This window comes from Ambystoma mexicanum, chromosome 13, assembly GCF_040938575.1.
Source record: "Ambystoma mexicanum isolate Mex_15411 chromosome 13, UKY_AmexF1_1, whole genome shotgun sequence".
Taxonomy (NCBI): Eukaryota; Metazoa; Chordata; class Amphibia; order Caudata; family Ambystomatidae; genus Ambystoma; species Ambystoma mexicanum.
In genome coordinates this window covers 795,904,073-795,920,608 of record NC_090938.1, presented here as the reverse complement: position 1 = coordinate 795,920,608, position 16,536 = coordinate 795,904,073, and the positions used below count along the sequence as shown (strand labels likewise).

General features: G+C 47.4%; 1 protein-coding gene across 1 annotated transcript in view; it reads left to right on the top strand.

The window, feature by feature from the left end:
- The first annotated feature begins 6,405 nt into the window (after window positions 1-6,405).
- SIT1 (signaling threshold regulating transmembrane adaptor 1) overlaps window positions 6,406-16,536 on the top strand; it is a 79,167-nt gene continuing 69,036 nt past the window's right edge. Inside the window, exons 1-3 of the mRNA XM_069635194.1 lie at window positions 6,406-6,936; window positions 9,782-9,898; window positions 10,258-10,294. Of these exons, the coding sequence (XP_069491295.1) occupies window positions 6,891-6,936; window positions 9,782-9,898; window positions 10,258-10,294 (200 nt within the window). The 5' untranslated portion in view covers window positions 6,406-6,890. The remainder of the gene's footprint in view (window positions 6,937-9,781; window positions 9,899-10,257; window positions 10,295-16,536) is intronic.

The window sequence follows — 16,536 nt, the reverse complement described above, 5'->3', positions numbered from 1 at the left end:
AGATCGCTATTGGCCTCTCAGCCAATCAGCATGTTCAGAGTGTAGTCAATAACTACTGGTATTGACTTCATTCTGAGTATTCTGACTTCGAAAGCAGACAGGGAAACAGCAATACAGCTTCCAAGTATGATTTTCCCATTTCAACATCCAATTTACTGCACCAAAGAGAAAGCTAACACATGTGAGAAGTTTTCATTTTCTTACAGATGAACAGTTTCTTGCTAGTTTGGGCCATTGGGTGTCACTTGTGAGACCAATGAGCTGGAACTATTCATTAGAGTACAAATGGGGAGAAATGGCATACGAGGAGGGACACAGAGCCCATATGTTTTGTTTGGTTATTTGCCCAGCCATTGACTACCCATGGCCCTGCTAATCTCTATGGCCCTTCCAAGGTAGTTCCTTCCCCTCCCCTCCCAAAACACATCCTGGAAGGAACTCTTTGAGCTCACTTTAATCAAGTCTTATCATCAAACTTTGCACTCAAAGTTTTTCCCAGTGTTCTTTCAAAGCAGTCTTCTGAGAGTTGATGACTTAATTGAAGTTATAAATCGCTACTGGTGTGATACAAATGTTTTACCAGGTCTGCCCTCAGTCGCTCGGTCTCTAAGCAGGCTGCAAAGCCAGCAGTTTTGGTTGGGTATAAGTATTAGCCATTTGCCAGGCACTGCTATTAGATACCCAGGTATGTGCACCAGTTTGCAGCTGCTACCATCAATACCCAGTAAATACCACTACCCTGCAGTGCCTGGCAAGTGCCTTTCCCATGCCTACACAAAATCCGAAACTGTTGGCATTGCCAATGCGTGTTTACATTACATCTAATGCACGCTCATGTTAAAAGCTTTCCAATCCAACCAAATTTGCATTTCAAACGCTTAACTTATGAAGACGCCATTGTTTTTTAAAACATATTACAAAATAAAAGCACATTTTATTTACTAACAGAGTTTGAATATTTATTTTACTGACTATAAAACGTTTTCCACTTTACAACCACAACTCTGAAAACCTATATTGCTATTACCAGTATGTGCCGATAGCCTTATAGACCTCGAAAGGGGTCATTATCACTTGGGTTAATGACCCTTCCCCAATTTATGGCCCTCAGTCCTCCCTCTGTCAAAAAGGGGAATGCAGAGTTGCTGTGCGGGAAGAGCTGCACTGCGCTGCTAAGGTAAAGACGCCCACAGCCTTGTGGCCGAGGCTGGCATCTGGCGTGGGGGACAGCAGCCGCAAAGCACCTTCAAACTCTCCACTGGACTGTGCTTAAAGCGCGGACCTAGCTCGCGAGCAGCGGAGCGCTGTACAGAGTGTGGGCAGCCGGCGCTTGGGCTGGCATCTTTTAACAGTAGCGTAGAACTGCGAGGTTTGCGCGTCAGTAAGTGCGTCCATAGGAGTTAGTCCTTGGCCCGCTGTTGTTGGTTTCTGCCCTGGGTGGAAGGGAAAAGCGGGTGTCAGGGTATTTAGCCATGCAAATGTAATGGGTGTCATCAATTCACTGAAAAACACTTGGAATGCTCGGTGCGAGTGCCCTCCAGCGGCTGAGACCAGATCCCACCCTCAATAAGGAAGAGAGTTTTCAGAGCCTGTATTTTGGCGCGCTTGGTCCTCCGGGAGCCTGTCCGAAAAGCTGGGAATGTAGTGCTTTGATAGTGCTTCTCAAACAGTTTATTCTAACTAAACCAAGCACCTATTGCTTAATCAGCACCTGCATCAGGCAGAAAGTACATATGGGCTAAAATGTTGTGAGGGGAAATGAAGAGTTAATCCGTTTGCTTAAACAGGACTCCATGCTTGTTTAGTTTCTATATTTGTACAAGTGAAGTTTACCCTCATAAACAGCCTGAGTGAAGTGTACCCTCATAAACGGCCCAAGTGAAGTTTACTTTCATTAACGACCCAAGTGAAGAGTATCCTCATAAACGATCCAAGTGAAGTGTACCCTCATAAACGATCCAAGTGAAGTGTACCCTCATAAATGACCCAAGTGAAGTGCACCCTGATAAACGACCCAAGTGAAGAGTACCCTCATTGATGACCCAAGTGAAGTTTACCCTGATAAACGACGCAAGTGAAGAGTACCCTTATAAACAGCCCAAGTGAAATTTACCCTCATAAACGATCCAAGTGAAGTGTACCCTCATAAACGATCCAAGTGAAGTGTACCCTCATAAACGATCCAAGTGAAGTGTACCCTCATAAATGACCCAAGTGAAGTGTACCCTCATAAACGACCCAAGTGAAGAGTATCCTCATTGATGACCCAAGTGAAGTTTACCCTGATAAACGACGCAAGTGAAGAGTACCCTCATAAACAGCCCAAGTGAAATTTACCCTCATAAATGGTCCAAATGAAGTGTACCCTCATAAACAGCCCGAGTGAAGCGTACCCTCATAAACAGCCCAAGTGAAGTTTACCCTCATAAACGGCCCAAGTGAAGTGTACCCTCATAAACGACCCAAGTGAAGTTTATCCTCATATACGACCCAAGTGAAGTATACCTGCATAAACGACCCAAGTGAAATTTACCTTCATAAACAGCCAGAGTGAAGTGTACCCTCATTGATGACCCAAGTGAAGTTTACCCTGATAAACGACGCAAGTGAAGAGTACCCTCATAAACAGCCCAAGTGAAATTTACCCTCATAAATGGTCCAAATGAAGTGTACCCTCATAAACAGCCCGAGTGAAGCGTACCCTCATAAACAGCCCAAGTGAAGTTTACCCTCATAAACGGCCCAAGTGAAGTGTACCCTCATAAACGACCCAAGTGAAGTTTACCCTCATATACGACCCAAGTGAAGTATACCTGCATAAACGACCCAAGTAAAATTTACCTTCATAAACAGCCAGAGTGAAGTGTACCCTCATTGATGACCCAAGTGAAGTTTACCCTGATAAACGACCCAAGTGAAGAGTACCCTCATAAACAGCCCAAGTGAAGTTTACCCTCATAAACGGTCCAAATGAAGTGTACCCTCATAAACAGCCCGAGTGAAGCGTACCCTCATAAACGGCCCAAGTGAAGTTTACCCTCATTAATAACCAAAGTGTAGTGTTCCCTCATAAACGATCCAAGTGAAGTTAACCTCATAAATGGCCCGAGTGAAGCGTACCCTCATAAACGGCCCAAGTGAAGTTTACCCTCATTAATGACCAAAGTCTGTTGTACCCTCATAAATGACCCAAGTGAAGTTTACCCTCATAAACGGTCCAAATGAAGTGTACCCTCATAAACGGCCGAAGTGAAGTTTACCTTCATAAACGACCAAAGTGAAGTGTACCCTCATAAACGACCCAGTAAATTTTAGACTCATAAACGGCCCAAGTGACGTTTACCCTCATTAACGACCAAAGTGAAGTGTAGCCTCATAAACAGCCCGAGTGAAATGTACCCTCTTAAATGGCCCAAGTGAAGTTTACGCTCATAAACGACCAAAGTGAAGTGTAGCCTCATAAACGACCCAAGTAAAGTTTACCCTCATAAACGGGCCAAGTGAAGTTTACCCTCATAAACAACCCAACTGCCAGACCCAAAAATTGACATATGTTAATGACCCTGCCTCTGGCCCTTAAACCAATAGGTCTCCAATGCTTTCTGCATGTTTAGAATATAGCACTGAGGAGGAGTTAAAGATCAATGTATCGAAAACATGAATGATAATGTGTTCCACTCCACAATCAGAATTTCCAACTGCTTTTTGGATGGGACGCATGTGGAGGACATCAGCAGTTTGCGGCGCCCATGTTCGTGGCGAGATGTCGGGGTTCTTGGAGTCATCGTGATCATTGGGGAAAGGGGAAGGTTGGGGCTTGCTCCAGCACTCTCCAATACTTGTGGGCAGGCCCTTTGTCGGACGTTCCAATGGTTGACATCTTCATTGGAGAAATAGCGCCGGGTGTTGTGGGTAGTGCAAAGCTTTGCTGCTTGAAGAGTACACAATGTTTGGCAGCTCACCTCTTGGGAGCCCTACCAAGATCCTTTTGGGAATTTCGGTTGGGTCTTATCAAGGTCCCTAGCCTGATGTGCGGCGCGACAGGCTCCGTGTAACGAGTATCGGAAGTGAAGAGCAAATCAGTGGAAAGGAAAGGAGAAGTTATCAGTGAAGCTGTTAGGACCTACTGGGCTGGCTGAAGGATTTGAACTACTGCACACAAGACTCCTACCCATGGCACACACACACCAAATATTTAATGTCCGCCCTGAGACAGTATTATGGGATTGTGTAGGGGAGCTTGGGGGGTGCTGGGGAGGAAGGGCAGCTCTGGCACAAAGCTGCTGCTATAGTGAACGTATTTCATCATCCCTTCATTAGGTGGACAGAAATCTGTACTACACTAAGGATCAGTGCATTTATTCACCGAGAGGGTCATTTTGATGGACATTCTCCGCCGTGAAGTCAGCCAGCCCATTGAAAATCCAGTATAAGCGTATTACCCATATATTTCTCTAGAAAAATGTATCGAGAAATATTAGGAAATGATTTCTGTCATATTCTTTATTAACCTTGCAGAGGATTCATGGAGTTTGGAGAAAGATTTATTTGCTAAAGGAAATGTTGCTCCTGATGAAGGGGTGATGGCGAAACATGCAGAGCGCACTACACTCTTATGATTTGTTATGTATTAAAGATGAATTAGAACAAACATTTGTGCCATCAACGTTGTTAACATATCTCAACTAATGCTCCGCCTATATGTCTATATAGATTTGTGAAAGGGTTGGCTCCAGCCCCATAACAATCAGTGGGCTGGAATTTTGGCCCGAGGTCGTCATACCAGTCTGGGGTGTACTGGCAATAGTGACATTTGACCAACCCCACGCATTCGCCGTGCACAGGGGCAGAGCGGCGTCCAGCCCTGTGCTATCAGTATAGGCGATTCTGGGAGACAGCCGATTTTGCGATTTTCCAATAATAGGACGTTATGACACAATAAAACATAAGCAAGGCAATAGCAGATACCCACATGCATGCCAGCTACAGACCCACGCAAAGCCGGTGGTACCGCTAGTTTTATATATCACTTAAACTATTGACTGACTCTGTTGAGTATTTATGGTGTGCATGGGACCGAGTGCCTGGTACTGAAGGATGTGACGTGCCGTAAGGAGCCTGCTTTGGTCCTTGCATTCAAATCTGATTCACCAAAATCTGTAGGCTGTGCCTGCAGTCACTGCAACAGACTCCTCAACAGCCTCAGAGCCCACAGTCGGGGGCACCGGTGCATAGTAACATACTCCTCCACAACTATGGGCCATGCGGAAACGGACCCCACAAGCAAGACCAAGCCCTGTCGGACGACGGCGACAATATCGTGGCAACCACCTGGACTTGGCATAGTTCTGTGTTGATGGTGCGTGTGTGGAGCCTAGTCAGAGGAAGTGTACTACACACACACAATGTTTTCAGATTTGCCGCATAAGGCTGTACCTGTTAACCAGTCTGCAGCTTCGCAGCTGCCACGCACTCTATGGGAGAGCATTTTTATACCAAAGCTGTACACTTTTTGTGACAGTGTTTTGTCAGATGATGTGTCAGCCCAGAGGTCTTTCAGCTCTGTTTTCTCAGCTTCGGTGACATATCTTGCAACTGTAGGGGAACTGTCTGCACGCAAGGAAGTGAAGGGGTTTCCTTGCCGAACGTTGCTGTCCCGTGCAAATGGTGCCTCTGTTAAAAGCTATGCTAGTACTGGAGGTCTCTTACAGCCTTCGTCTCAGGGACTGCCAAGCCCGAGAAAGCGCAACACAATCCCTTTGGCGATGCACACAGTGGCCGGGAGGATGCGTGCGCGCTAGAACACACTTGGGGTGGGGAATATATAAGAACATACATAGCCTCCTGGCTGGCTCACTGGCGGTGAACTTGGACTAATGCACCATGATATTGACCGATGTTGAAATGTACTACTAGGCGTAGTCCCTATGAAGGTGCCATTGTATTGCCTTCTCCGGTTGAAATGACACTGACTTGACTTGTGTTACTCTGGTCACATAGGAATGCTGATGGCATGTTTTTAAAAACCTAACATCACTCTTCAAAAACCATAGCTTGGCTTTCTCGTGTAGATGTGGTACCTCGCGGTCCCAACAGCCTACTCTTTACTACGAAGGCCGCTGAGACGCAGCGTGTGCTGCCATCACCACCGCCCATTCACCCGCCGCTGTGTGGGGGCGGTCAAAGGACCGAATTGAGCGGGTGTCATTGGGTGCCCAAACTCTTGGGACGGTCCTAGTTACAGCTGGTAGGAGCGGCTCCCTGTTAGTACTTTTGACTGCAGACGTAGGCCATGTTCTATATAAGATGCCAATTGTGGGGATCATAATGGCTCCAAGATCAGAAGAGCACCGGAAGTGAGCTTTCTTAGAAGCAGGTGCGACCTTGGTGTTTGAACCCGACTACGGATATCCGGGTGGTGTTAAAATCCTGCAACATGTCTAAGCCACCCACTGCACCAGAGAGCTGTCTATTGCAGCTGCAGAGAAGTCGGTGAAGTGGAACCAAAACAAAAAAAGCTTCCAAGAAGGGAGAGATAGGCAGATAGCAACCGCGAGACAGAGAGAGAGAGAGAAAGAGAGAGAGAGAGAGAGAGAGAGAGAGAAGGGAAACCAGGGGAAGAAACCAGCTCAGGAGACACAGGGCAAGACGGCAAGAGTGGGAGGCACCAGGTCCCCTCGCAAACCCCACTGGGAGGACTACCAAAGACGGGGGGCAGTGGCCCACTTGGGGTTCGCCTGGCTAGACACCTGCTGGTGGCCTGGAGGGACGCCCACAGCATTTAGTAGCAAAGATACCCCTTAATATTCTGGAAAAGTGGATCAGGTTGTTCCGTGGCCCAGCGGGTCTTGGTTGACCACCACCGGCTGGTCTCTACGTCGTCTTGGAGGATGCGTAACGCCACCTGCAGCGGCTCCGAGTTGACTCCCTACTATGGTAAGTGCGGCCCTGGGCCAATCCAGGAGACCTTGGGTCACAGGCATGAGAGCGAGAAGGTGTGTGTGGCACGAGACAGGTTCCGGTCAGAGCGCCACCGCGCAGAGTTGCGGTCAGGGGCCGAGCGACTACCAGGCCTGTTCTTGGGGTTTCTGAGCAGCCCTAGTTCCCTCAAGTGAAAGGAGGTCCCTGCTGGACATCAGAAATCGCCCTGACCTGGGTGGGCACCCATGATTTCCCCAACACGGGTGCTTTACCCGCTAACTTGCCTTTCAAGTAATCAAACTTCTCCAAACACTCCCCAAAAGTGTCTGCAACTACCCAGAATCACACCACAATAGAGAAACATATGGGATGTAAGAAGTTGCCATTTGGGAAGGGGGTCCTCATGTATAACGGGTCATTGCTTTTGCTTCCATTCACTTAAGTCTGGGCCCACAGGTTTCACCATTCTACATGTCTGGGGTGTCTCTGGAAAGGTGTTTGAAACTTCCTAAAAGCAGAGCGAGAGAGTGGCCAGATGCTTGGATTCTGTACAGGCCCCTTGTGGAGGTTAGTCCTGAGCTCTCGCTCTGGGGTTCTAGGCCATGGCTCTGCTTCACCGCTGCCCCGCGCATTCACGGTCTGCACCTCTGTGGATAGCCCCCAAGGAAGCCCTTGCCAGGGTGCCCTTCTCCTTGTTGTTAGGGAGAATTCTCATTTATGGCTAATGTTCCTCACCTAGTGAGTCCCTCAGCAGCTTTGCTGGAATTCAGGAGTTCATTTATTTCCACCTGGTAAGAGTGTGAGCCTTTTTCCCACTCTTACATGTGTTTTACCTTGTGTATTTCTACTTTCTGTGTGATCTCGGGCTCTGGAGCCACACCACTCCATGAGCCCCAGTTTCTGTGTGTGTTACACAGCACCTTCAGTGCAGTGACACAGGGTTGTCTTTGAGACTTCCCACTGACTCCATGTTTCTGGGGCCGACTACTGCCCCCAGAAACAGGTAAAGTTGCCATTAACTTTATATAGTCACTTTTAAACTACAGTCCCAGTACACCCCATCTTTCATGGAGTATTGGAAAGGGTTAATTCCTACCCCTTTTTGTCTGTGCCTCTCTGAGCTTTGTTTTGCTCTTTTAACATTTAGACTTGGCCGATGGCAGTGGTACCTACCCTAACATTTCTAACGCGATTATACTATATAAACGTGGTACCGTTCCAGGCTATTGTATTAGCCTCAAACATGAACCCGCTTGCCCAAATACTTCTTATTTCAGCTCCGGTCGGGTTTAGTTGCCATTTCTTTGTGTTAAAGTCCTTGTTGTGTTTTACTTTGAGCAGCAAACCAGGTTTGCCTTCTTTGTTCACTGTCTTTTGACAGGCTTCTATGAAGAAGCCCTCCTTTGGCGCCTGGGTGTCTAGGTGGGCTGAATTTGAGGGAGGGGTGTAGTCACCCCCTGCACATTGTATTGATTGGCTGAGGTGGTTGTCCGGGCCGGACAACTCCCCTGCTGAGTGATTGACAGCCAGGTTGTGTGAATGGGGGATTTTCGCATAAAAGGCAGGACTGTTGGGCTGGAAGTCAGAGTCGCCACTGGAACTGCAAGGAACCGAAGAGAAGCGGAGAAGAAGACGGCTGCTGCACCCCCAGTCCTGGTGAAGCCCTGCTGCAGTCCTGAGCTATCTACCCTTCGACGACCAGAGAAGATCCAGTCCGGAGTCTTCTTCCCTTGAGCCTGGTGGGGATAACCAGCTCATCTTCCACAGCCAGAGGATCCTCTTTGTGGTCGAAATCGCTGCACACTGCTGTAGTGGTCCGGATAGCCATCTGAAGAGCCTCTTCTGTTTTAAAGGAGTGCACCTTTTATTCACTGTCGCTGCTGCTGGCCTCATCCCTGGGTAGTGCAGATCACTCCAGACGTCCTCCTTCTTGTCTCCACGACTGAAGCTCCAGGAACCGTGAGTCTGCACGAAACTACCAGTAACAACTGCCGTGGCACCAGCGTTCTTCAACGAATAAAGTACTGTGTCCGACTTAGAGGAATTGGGGTGAACCCTTCTTCCTCACCAAAGGCTTGTCCTTTTCTTCCTTCCCTCTTATAACTTTTGCCTCCTCTTCCGACAATATCTAAGTACTCCTGGCAACCTTGAATCATGAACTGTTCTAACTGTGTGATCCTCGGCAACAGGAACCCTATTCCACTTGACACTGGCGCAGGCCTGTTGACTTTTATCTTCGTGTTAGAAAGTGCCCTCTGATTCTCTCTGTCTTGACAAAAGTATTGCCTATGATTTTTATCCCCAACTCTCTTGTGTTTTTCATGTGCTAAGTGTGTTTGACTCCGGTAACATTTCTTCCCGCGGGTACGGTATCTTTAGTAAGACCGAACTGTCATTACTGTCAAAAAGTGATTGCATATGTACTCCCGGTAACGTTTTTGTTTCATAACACCGGTCTGTCAAATCCTAAGGTACTTACCTTGAATTGTTCTGCACTAGGGGAATTGGTTGTGTGTAGTGTATTTGAAGTGTGTTTTTATTTTACTAGAAGTGACGTGTTTTGTGAACAGATGCTTTAAAATAAAGGTACTTATATTTTTTTTACCTGAAACCTTGAGTCAGTGTTTGTTTGAGTCACAGTAATTGTGGTCCCTTTGTGTAATCTCGGCTACTGCTCATATACTCTTGAGATAAACCTGGCTGCTCCGCCACTGCTACCACTCTTTCTGTGTGGTCCAGGCTTGTACCAAAGGTAAAACTTGTACTGTCACTTGTGGTCTTAACTCTGTGCAGTGGTCCCTAAGGGCGCTGCACAGAATTCTGTCAGCGCCTTGATTGCGTCATGTGTTGGGCTTTGCAGGTGCGGCTGGACTTTGCGGGACGGCCGAGCTATGGGGTCTCTTTGGGGTGACGGTGCTCCTGCTGCTCGCCTCGCTACTTGGAAACCTCGTCTGCTGCTTCCGGCGGCTCAGGAGAAGTGAGTGCATGTGTTCCTTAATCCTTGGGGGCAAACATTGGGTATCCCTGCGGTGCAGTCATGTGGGGTGGGGACGTGGGGACTCGTGAAGTGGGGACCTTTTACAGCCCAAAGGGGGCAGTATTCATTCCAAAGCATTGTGTTTGGGTGGGTCTTTGGCTTGGGTTTCATGGGGTTTGGCAAGGTGGCGTGGGCCTCCTCCTGGGAGGGCCAGAGTCCTTTAGAGACCTCACGAGGGTTCCCTCGCTTTGATCCCTGGGACCCTCAACATGTGAAGGTGCACCCCTTCTCCAGGGGATTGGAGGGTTTTCTGGAGGAACTGTTTGCGCATGTGCTGACCCTTATCCTACTTCTTTCAGACGCCGGCGTCCGGTTCCCGCAGCATGCCCGGACTAGGTGAGTGCAAAGTCTGGCTCTACCTGCCATGTGATGACGAGTCCTCTTGCAGCGCTTTGAAACACTTTGTGTATAGGCGCTATATAAACAAGCAACCAATCACACATACCAAACCCTAGAGGACACAGGGAATTCATTCCCAGGCGTCAGAGGGGTTCTTGGCCAGGCGGGTCTGAAGCTGCGTTATCACACTCCTCCACGAGCTTTCAGGAGCCCCAGCATTGCAGACTCCCCAGGCCTCCCATGCAGAGTTGCAGGTGCCCAGTGTCCTGCTGTGCACAGACATCTCTTTATCAGGGTGTCACCAATTAAAACAGAAGAGTCCATTATTCGCTTAAAAGGGCTTCTAACTGAAACACTATAAGACATGTTTAACATTTAAAATGGTGGACATTATGATTTTCCCATAATGCTCTTTGCTTCTATGCAAATTGCCAGGATTGGATGAAGAGATTCTGTGTTGGGTAACCTGCCCTTAGGCCCCGCCCCTCCTCCCCACAGCCCCGCCTCTTCCCCCAGCACGGCATCCCTGCCCCGCGCCCTCACCAGCACAGACATGGATGGCTGAAAGGGACGGCAAGATGTACTCAGTCTGCCCCTTTTGCCCTGCTGCTTCTCACAGCCAGACCCTGAGTGGTCTCCAGCTTTACCTTTACACCCTCCATTATTTCCCTCTTTGAACATTCCCCGGTTCTTTCCATTAAATTATTTTGCATGTTTGACTCCACCCGTTCTTCAGATGTCTGCCCGATTCACTCGCCACTTCTCCCACTCAGGTGGAGACTCACACTCTTCCGGGGGTCTCTATTACACAGTGATTGCATGTCTCTTAAAACCATCATTAACTGTCATGTCACGATTTGCACTCATAGAACTTGTAACTCAATGTATTTAACTCACAGGGGAATTCTAGCACTGAAGGAAGGGCACCTTGTTTCTAGGGAAAGGACCTGCTTGACATCCACCATCGGAGTGTTCTGGGGTGATCTACTGGGAACAATCCAGTCACTCCGCTGAGGGGCACCCACCATTCTAACTATTGACATGTGTTTTGGTGAGTTGCAATTAATTTGAGATGAAATTAAAAAAAAGAAAAATTGAAAAAGCTAAGTGTTTTTAGGCCCTTTAGGATTTCAATGTTTTTGGCTTCTCCCCCCCCCCCACCCCACCCCACCCCACCTTTAGGTTCCTGAGCCTCTGCGGGGGTATAGGACATGCGGCTCTTAAAATGTTTTGGACTACGACTCCCATGGTCCTCCTAACATTGACTAAGCCAGCTAGGGCTGATGGGATTCGTAGTCTGCAGACCCCTGCTCTACCGCGTGAGCCTGTCACCTCAAATCCTGGTGAGTTGCGGCCATTGGGGGCAGCCGTGCAGGGCGGAGGGGGGGGGGGGGGTAATCCTCATTCTGGTATGTGTGAGAAGAGATCCGGATGCTTTCCACTCATACAGCTCTCTGCTTCACCTAGCACGTGAACATAAGAAAAGAGGTACTCTCTCTCCAGCTCTTACCATTTTTCCCAATCGGGCCCATCGGCAAATCCTCCTCAGATTGCGTTGGAATATTCTCCCAACATTGGACACTAAACGGAGGTGGAAACAGATTCTGGCGCAGACAGATTTTGCCCTCTAGTTCCTGAAACGGCTAAACATCTCATCTTGTTCTGCACGCAACTTAAGGCCCTCAGAGATTCCTGTTTGAATGCACTAAAATCTCTATACTTGGGTCTACCAGCTGACTTGGTACGGCAACGCTGCCTGCGTATCCAAACGACGCGCGAGGGTCCGCCTCTGTCTAGCTTCATTCGTAATCATCATTTGGACCACATGCGATTGGCTGATTACCGAAGGGTATAAATACATAGGACCTTTTCTTTTCTTTTTTTTGTTTTGTTATTAGTTATTAATAATTCTTAGTATCCCAAGAGACTACACTGTCTGTGCTAAAAATGCTAACACATCAACTGTAATTGTATATGAAATGTTCTCTATGTATTGTTACTTTTATGTTTGATTTACTGTACTCGCTCTTTTTGCAAAGGTTTAATAAAACCATACACAATAAAAAATAAAAAAAAATTGGGGCTTGTGGAAGACAGGTTGGTAGACCTCGGGGAGAGACGAGCAGCGATTCTGCCCCCCTGCCCTGACCAACGCCTGGCCAACGTGTTGCCTTCTCTAGGCGGGCCCTGCCCTCAACGACACCTGAGCCTGTTGGAGAGAGGTTTTAGGCGTCTCTCAGCCTGCCAAGCAACATACCAAGGGAGGAGAAATGTTTCCACATTTCAAGCAGTCCTTTCTCTGAGCTAAAATGTCTTGCCTGCCATGAATCTTAGCAGGTAGCGCACAGGGATGTCCGCAGTTTCCAGACGTCCCCTTTCCCCGATGCTTGGTTCTGTTCGTCATGTGATACAATGTATCTGAGAGAGAGAGAGGGCTTGGCAAGGGCACTGTGAGCTAGACACATGGGACAGGTCTGTGGATTGGCTGGGTACCAGTGCAGGGTTGCAGGTTGTTTTGCCTTGTAAGGCTTCCTCCCCCTCTCCCCCGACTGACTCCCCTCTAAGATCTCTTACCATCATACACTACACACACAAGCCCCTCCCCCCAGAGACAGCCTCTACAGGCCTAGCCGTTAGCCCATCAACACGAACCAATGGTCAGAACTACTTGCTGGCCCATTTTGTCTCGGGAGGATAGCTCAGCGGCAATGTGCTCGTCTTGGAGCAACACAGGTTTGATCCCCGGGTCCGCACCTAGAAACCTCTGGGTATTAAGCGCATTATAAATAACCCATCTTATCATAACCGAGCCACGACTAAGCTCTCCTCTTTAACCCTGTTACATTCTCCCACATCAGCGGCTAACCAGGCCCAAGGTGCTGTAGTCGTCCCGACCCTGGGCTCTTCCCTGTGGATAACATACTCCCAAGTTTTTCTGCCAAACACATATACAGCAAATGGGCACACAGGAGCCAGGTACTGCCAACCTACACCCACCAAGAGCGCAGGTTTTGCATTTGCCTCTCCCACTGTCCCACTAAAGACCCTCACCTCTTAGCGTTCCACGTGCAGTGAGGCCACACGCAGTGTAAGAATGGTACTATAGAAGACCATTTACATCCCAGAATGCAAAGAAAAAAACCAGGACTGGATAGGCACCTACAGATTGGAATCGTCCATGTTGGCAAGTATGGAAAACAAGTCTACTGTGACAAGATGGCACAGATCAAGAAGCAAACCAAAGCGTGACTACACTTTCAACCAGAGACACTGGAGTCATGAGACTACGCCTCAGTACCTAAAAGCACCGCAGATAGATTGACGCTGCCAGCAGGATAAAGAAAGCAGAGGCTGCAGCCTCTCTGTGCCCTGCAAAACCCAAACTAAGGACACCCTGGGGCGGACTAATGATAGCAAATAACAGTGGTCTGCACCAGCCATTATACCTAGCCTGTAAAGTCAGGGGCCACGCCAAGTTGGCGTGTCTAGGTAAGGGACTATATAGGCCAAGGGTCTGCAACCTTTGCCTCTCCAGACATTTTGGACTACAACTCCCAATAGCCCAAGCCAGCATAGTCAATGGTGTAGGATCATGGAAGTCGTAGTCCAAAACATCTGGAGAGCCGCATGTTGTAGACCCCTGATATAGGCAGAACAACAAATTGTTAACTAGCCTGATCAACCTTTCTGGTGAAAATACTAAAAAAGATGGCTTGTTAGCCATTCCCATACATCTCCCGACTGACTGGAATGGGGTACAATGGCATGTATGGCCATTAATGTGCCTTTCTGGGCATGGTTTTAGCATTGGGATTCTGGATATAGGGTAATGTTACCTGGCACGGGTTTAGCGTTGGTATTCTGGGTATAGTGTCATGTTATCTGGCATGGTCTTGGCGTTGGGATTCTGGATACAGGTTCATATAATCTGGCATGGCCTTAGTGTTGGGATTCTGGATACAGATTCATGTTATCTGGCACGGTTTTAGTGTTGAGATTATGTCAATAGGGTCATGTTATCTGGCATGGTTTTAGCATTGGGATTCTGGATATGGGTTCATGTTATCTGGCACGGTTTTAGCGTTGGGATTCTGTATATAGGGTCATGTTACCTGGTACGGTCTTAGTATTGGGATTCTGTATATAGGGTCATGTTATCTGGCACGGTCTTAGTATTGGGATTCTGTATATAGGGTCATGTTATCTGGCACAGTCTTAGCATTGGGATTCTGTATATAGGGTCATGCTACCTGGCACGGTTTTAGCATTGGGATTCTGTATATAGGGTCATGTTATCTGGTACAGTCTTAGTATTGGGATTCTGAATATAGGGTCATGTTATCTGGCACGGTTTTAGCGTTGGGATTCTGTATATAGGGTCATGTTATCTGGTACAGTCTGAGTGTTGGGATTCTGTATATAGGGTCATGTTATCTGGCACGGTCTTAGCGTTGGGATTCTGTATATAGGGTCATGTTATCTGGCACAGGCTTAGCGTTGGGATTCTCTATATAGGGTCATGTTACATGGTACAGTCTTAGTATTGGGATTCTGTATATAGGGTCATGTTATCTGGCACGGTTTTAGCGTTGGGATTCTGGATACAGCTTCATGTTATCTGGCACAGTCTTAGCATTGGGATTCTGGATATGGGTTCATGTTATCTGGCACAGTCTTAGCATTGGAATTCTGGATATAGGGTCATGTTATCTAGCATGGTCTTACTGTTGGTATTGTAGATATAGGTCATGTTATCTGGCATAGTCCTAGCATTGGGATTCTGTATATAAGGTCATACTACTTGGCACTGTTTTAGCGTTGGGATTCTGTCAATGGGATCATGTTATCTGGCAAGGTCTTAGCATTGGGATTCTGCATATAGGGTCATGTTATCTGGCACGGTCTTAGCGTTGGATTCTGGATACAGGTTCATGTTATCTGGCACGGTTTTAGCGTTGGGATTCTGGATATAGTGTCATGTTATCTGGCACGGTCCTAGCGTTGGGATTCTGTATATAAGGTCATACTACCTGGCACTGTTTTAGCATTGAGATTCTGTCAATGGGATCATGTTATTTGGCAAGGTCTTAGCATTGGGATTCTGTATATAGGGTCATGTTATCTGGCACGGTCTTAGCGTTGGATTCTGGATACAGGTTCATGTTATCTGGCACGGTTTTAGCGTTGGGATTCTGTATATAGGGTCATGTTACCTGGCATGGTCTTAGCATTGGGATTCTGTATATAGGGTCATGTTATCTGGCACAGGCTTAGCGTTGGGATTCTGTATATAGGGTCATGTTACCTGGCATGGTCTTAGCATTGGGATTCTGTATATAGGGTCATGTTATCTGGCACAGGCTTAGCGTTGGGATTCTGTATATAGGGTCATGTTACCTGGTACAGTCTTAGTATTGGGATTCTGTATATAGGGTCATGTTATCTGGCACGGTTTTAGCGTTGGGATTCTGGATACAGGTTCATATAATCTGGCATGGCCTTAGTGTTGGGATTCTGGATACAGATTCATGTTATCTGGCACGGTTTTAGTGTTGAGATTATGTCAATAGGGTCATGTTATCTGGCATGGTTTTAGCATTGGGATTCTGGATATAGGGTAATGTTACCTGGCACGGGTTTAGCGTTGGTATTCTGGGTATAGTGTCATGTTATCTGGCATGGTCTTGGCGTTGGGATTCTGGATACAGGTTCATATAATCTGGCATGGCCTTAGTGTTGGGATTCTGGATACAGATTCATGTTATCTGGCACGGTTTTAGTGTTGAGATTATGTCAATAGGGTCATGTTATCTGGCATGGTTTTAGCATTGGGATTCTGGATATGGGTTCATGTTATCTGGCACGGTTTTAGCGTTGGGATTCTGTATATAGGGTCATGTTACCTGGTACGGTCTTAGTATTGGGATTCTGTATATAGGGTCATGTTATCTGGCACGGTCTTAGTATTGGGATTCTGTATATAGGGTCATGTTATCTGGCACAGTCTTAGCATTGGGATTCTGTATATAGGGTCATGTTACCTGGCACGGTTTTAGCATTGGGATTCTGTATATAGGGTCATGTTATCTGGTACAGTCTTAGTATTGGGATTCTGAATATAGGGTCATGTTATCTGGCACGGTTTTAGCGTTGGGATTCTGTATATAGGGTCATGTTATCTGGTACAGTCTGAGTGTTGGGATTCTGTATATAGGGTCATGTTATCTGGCACGGTCTTA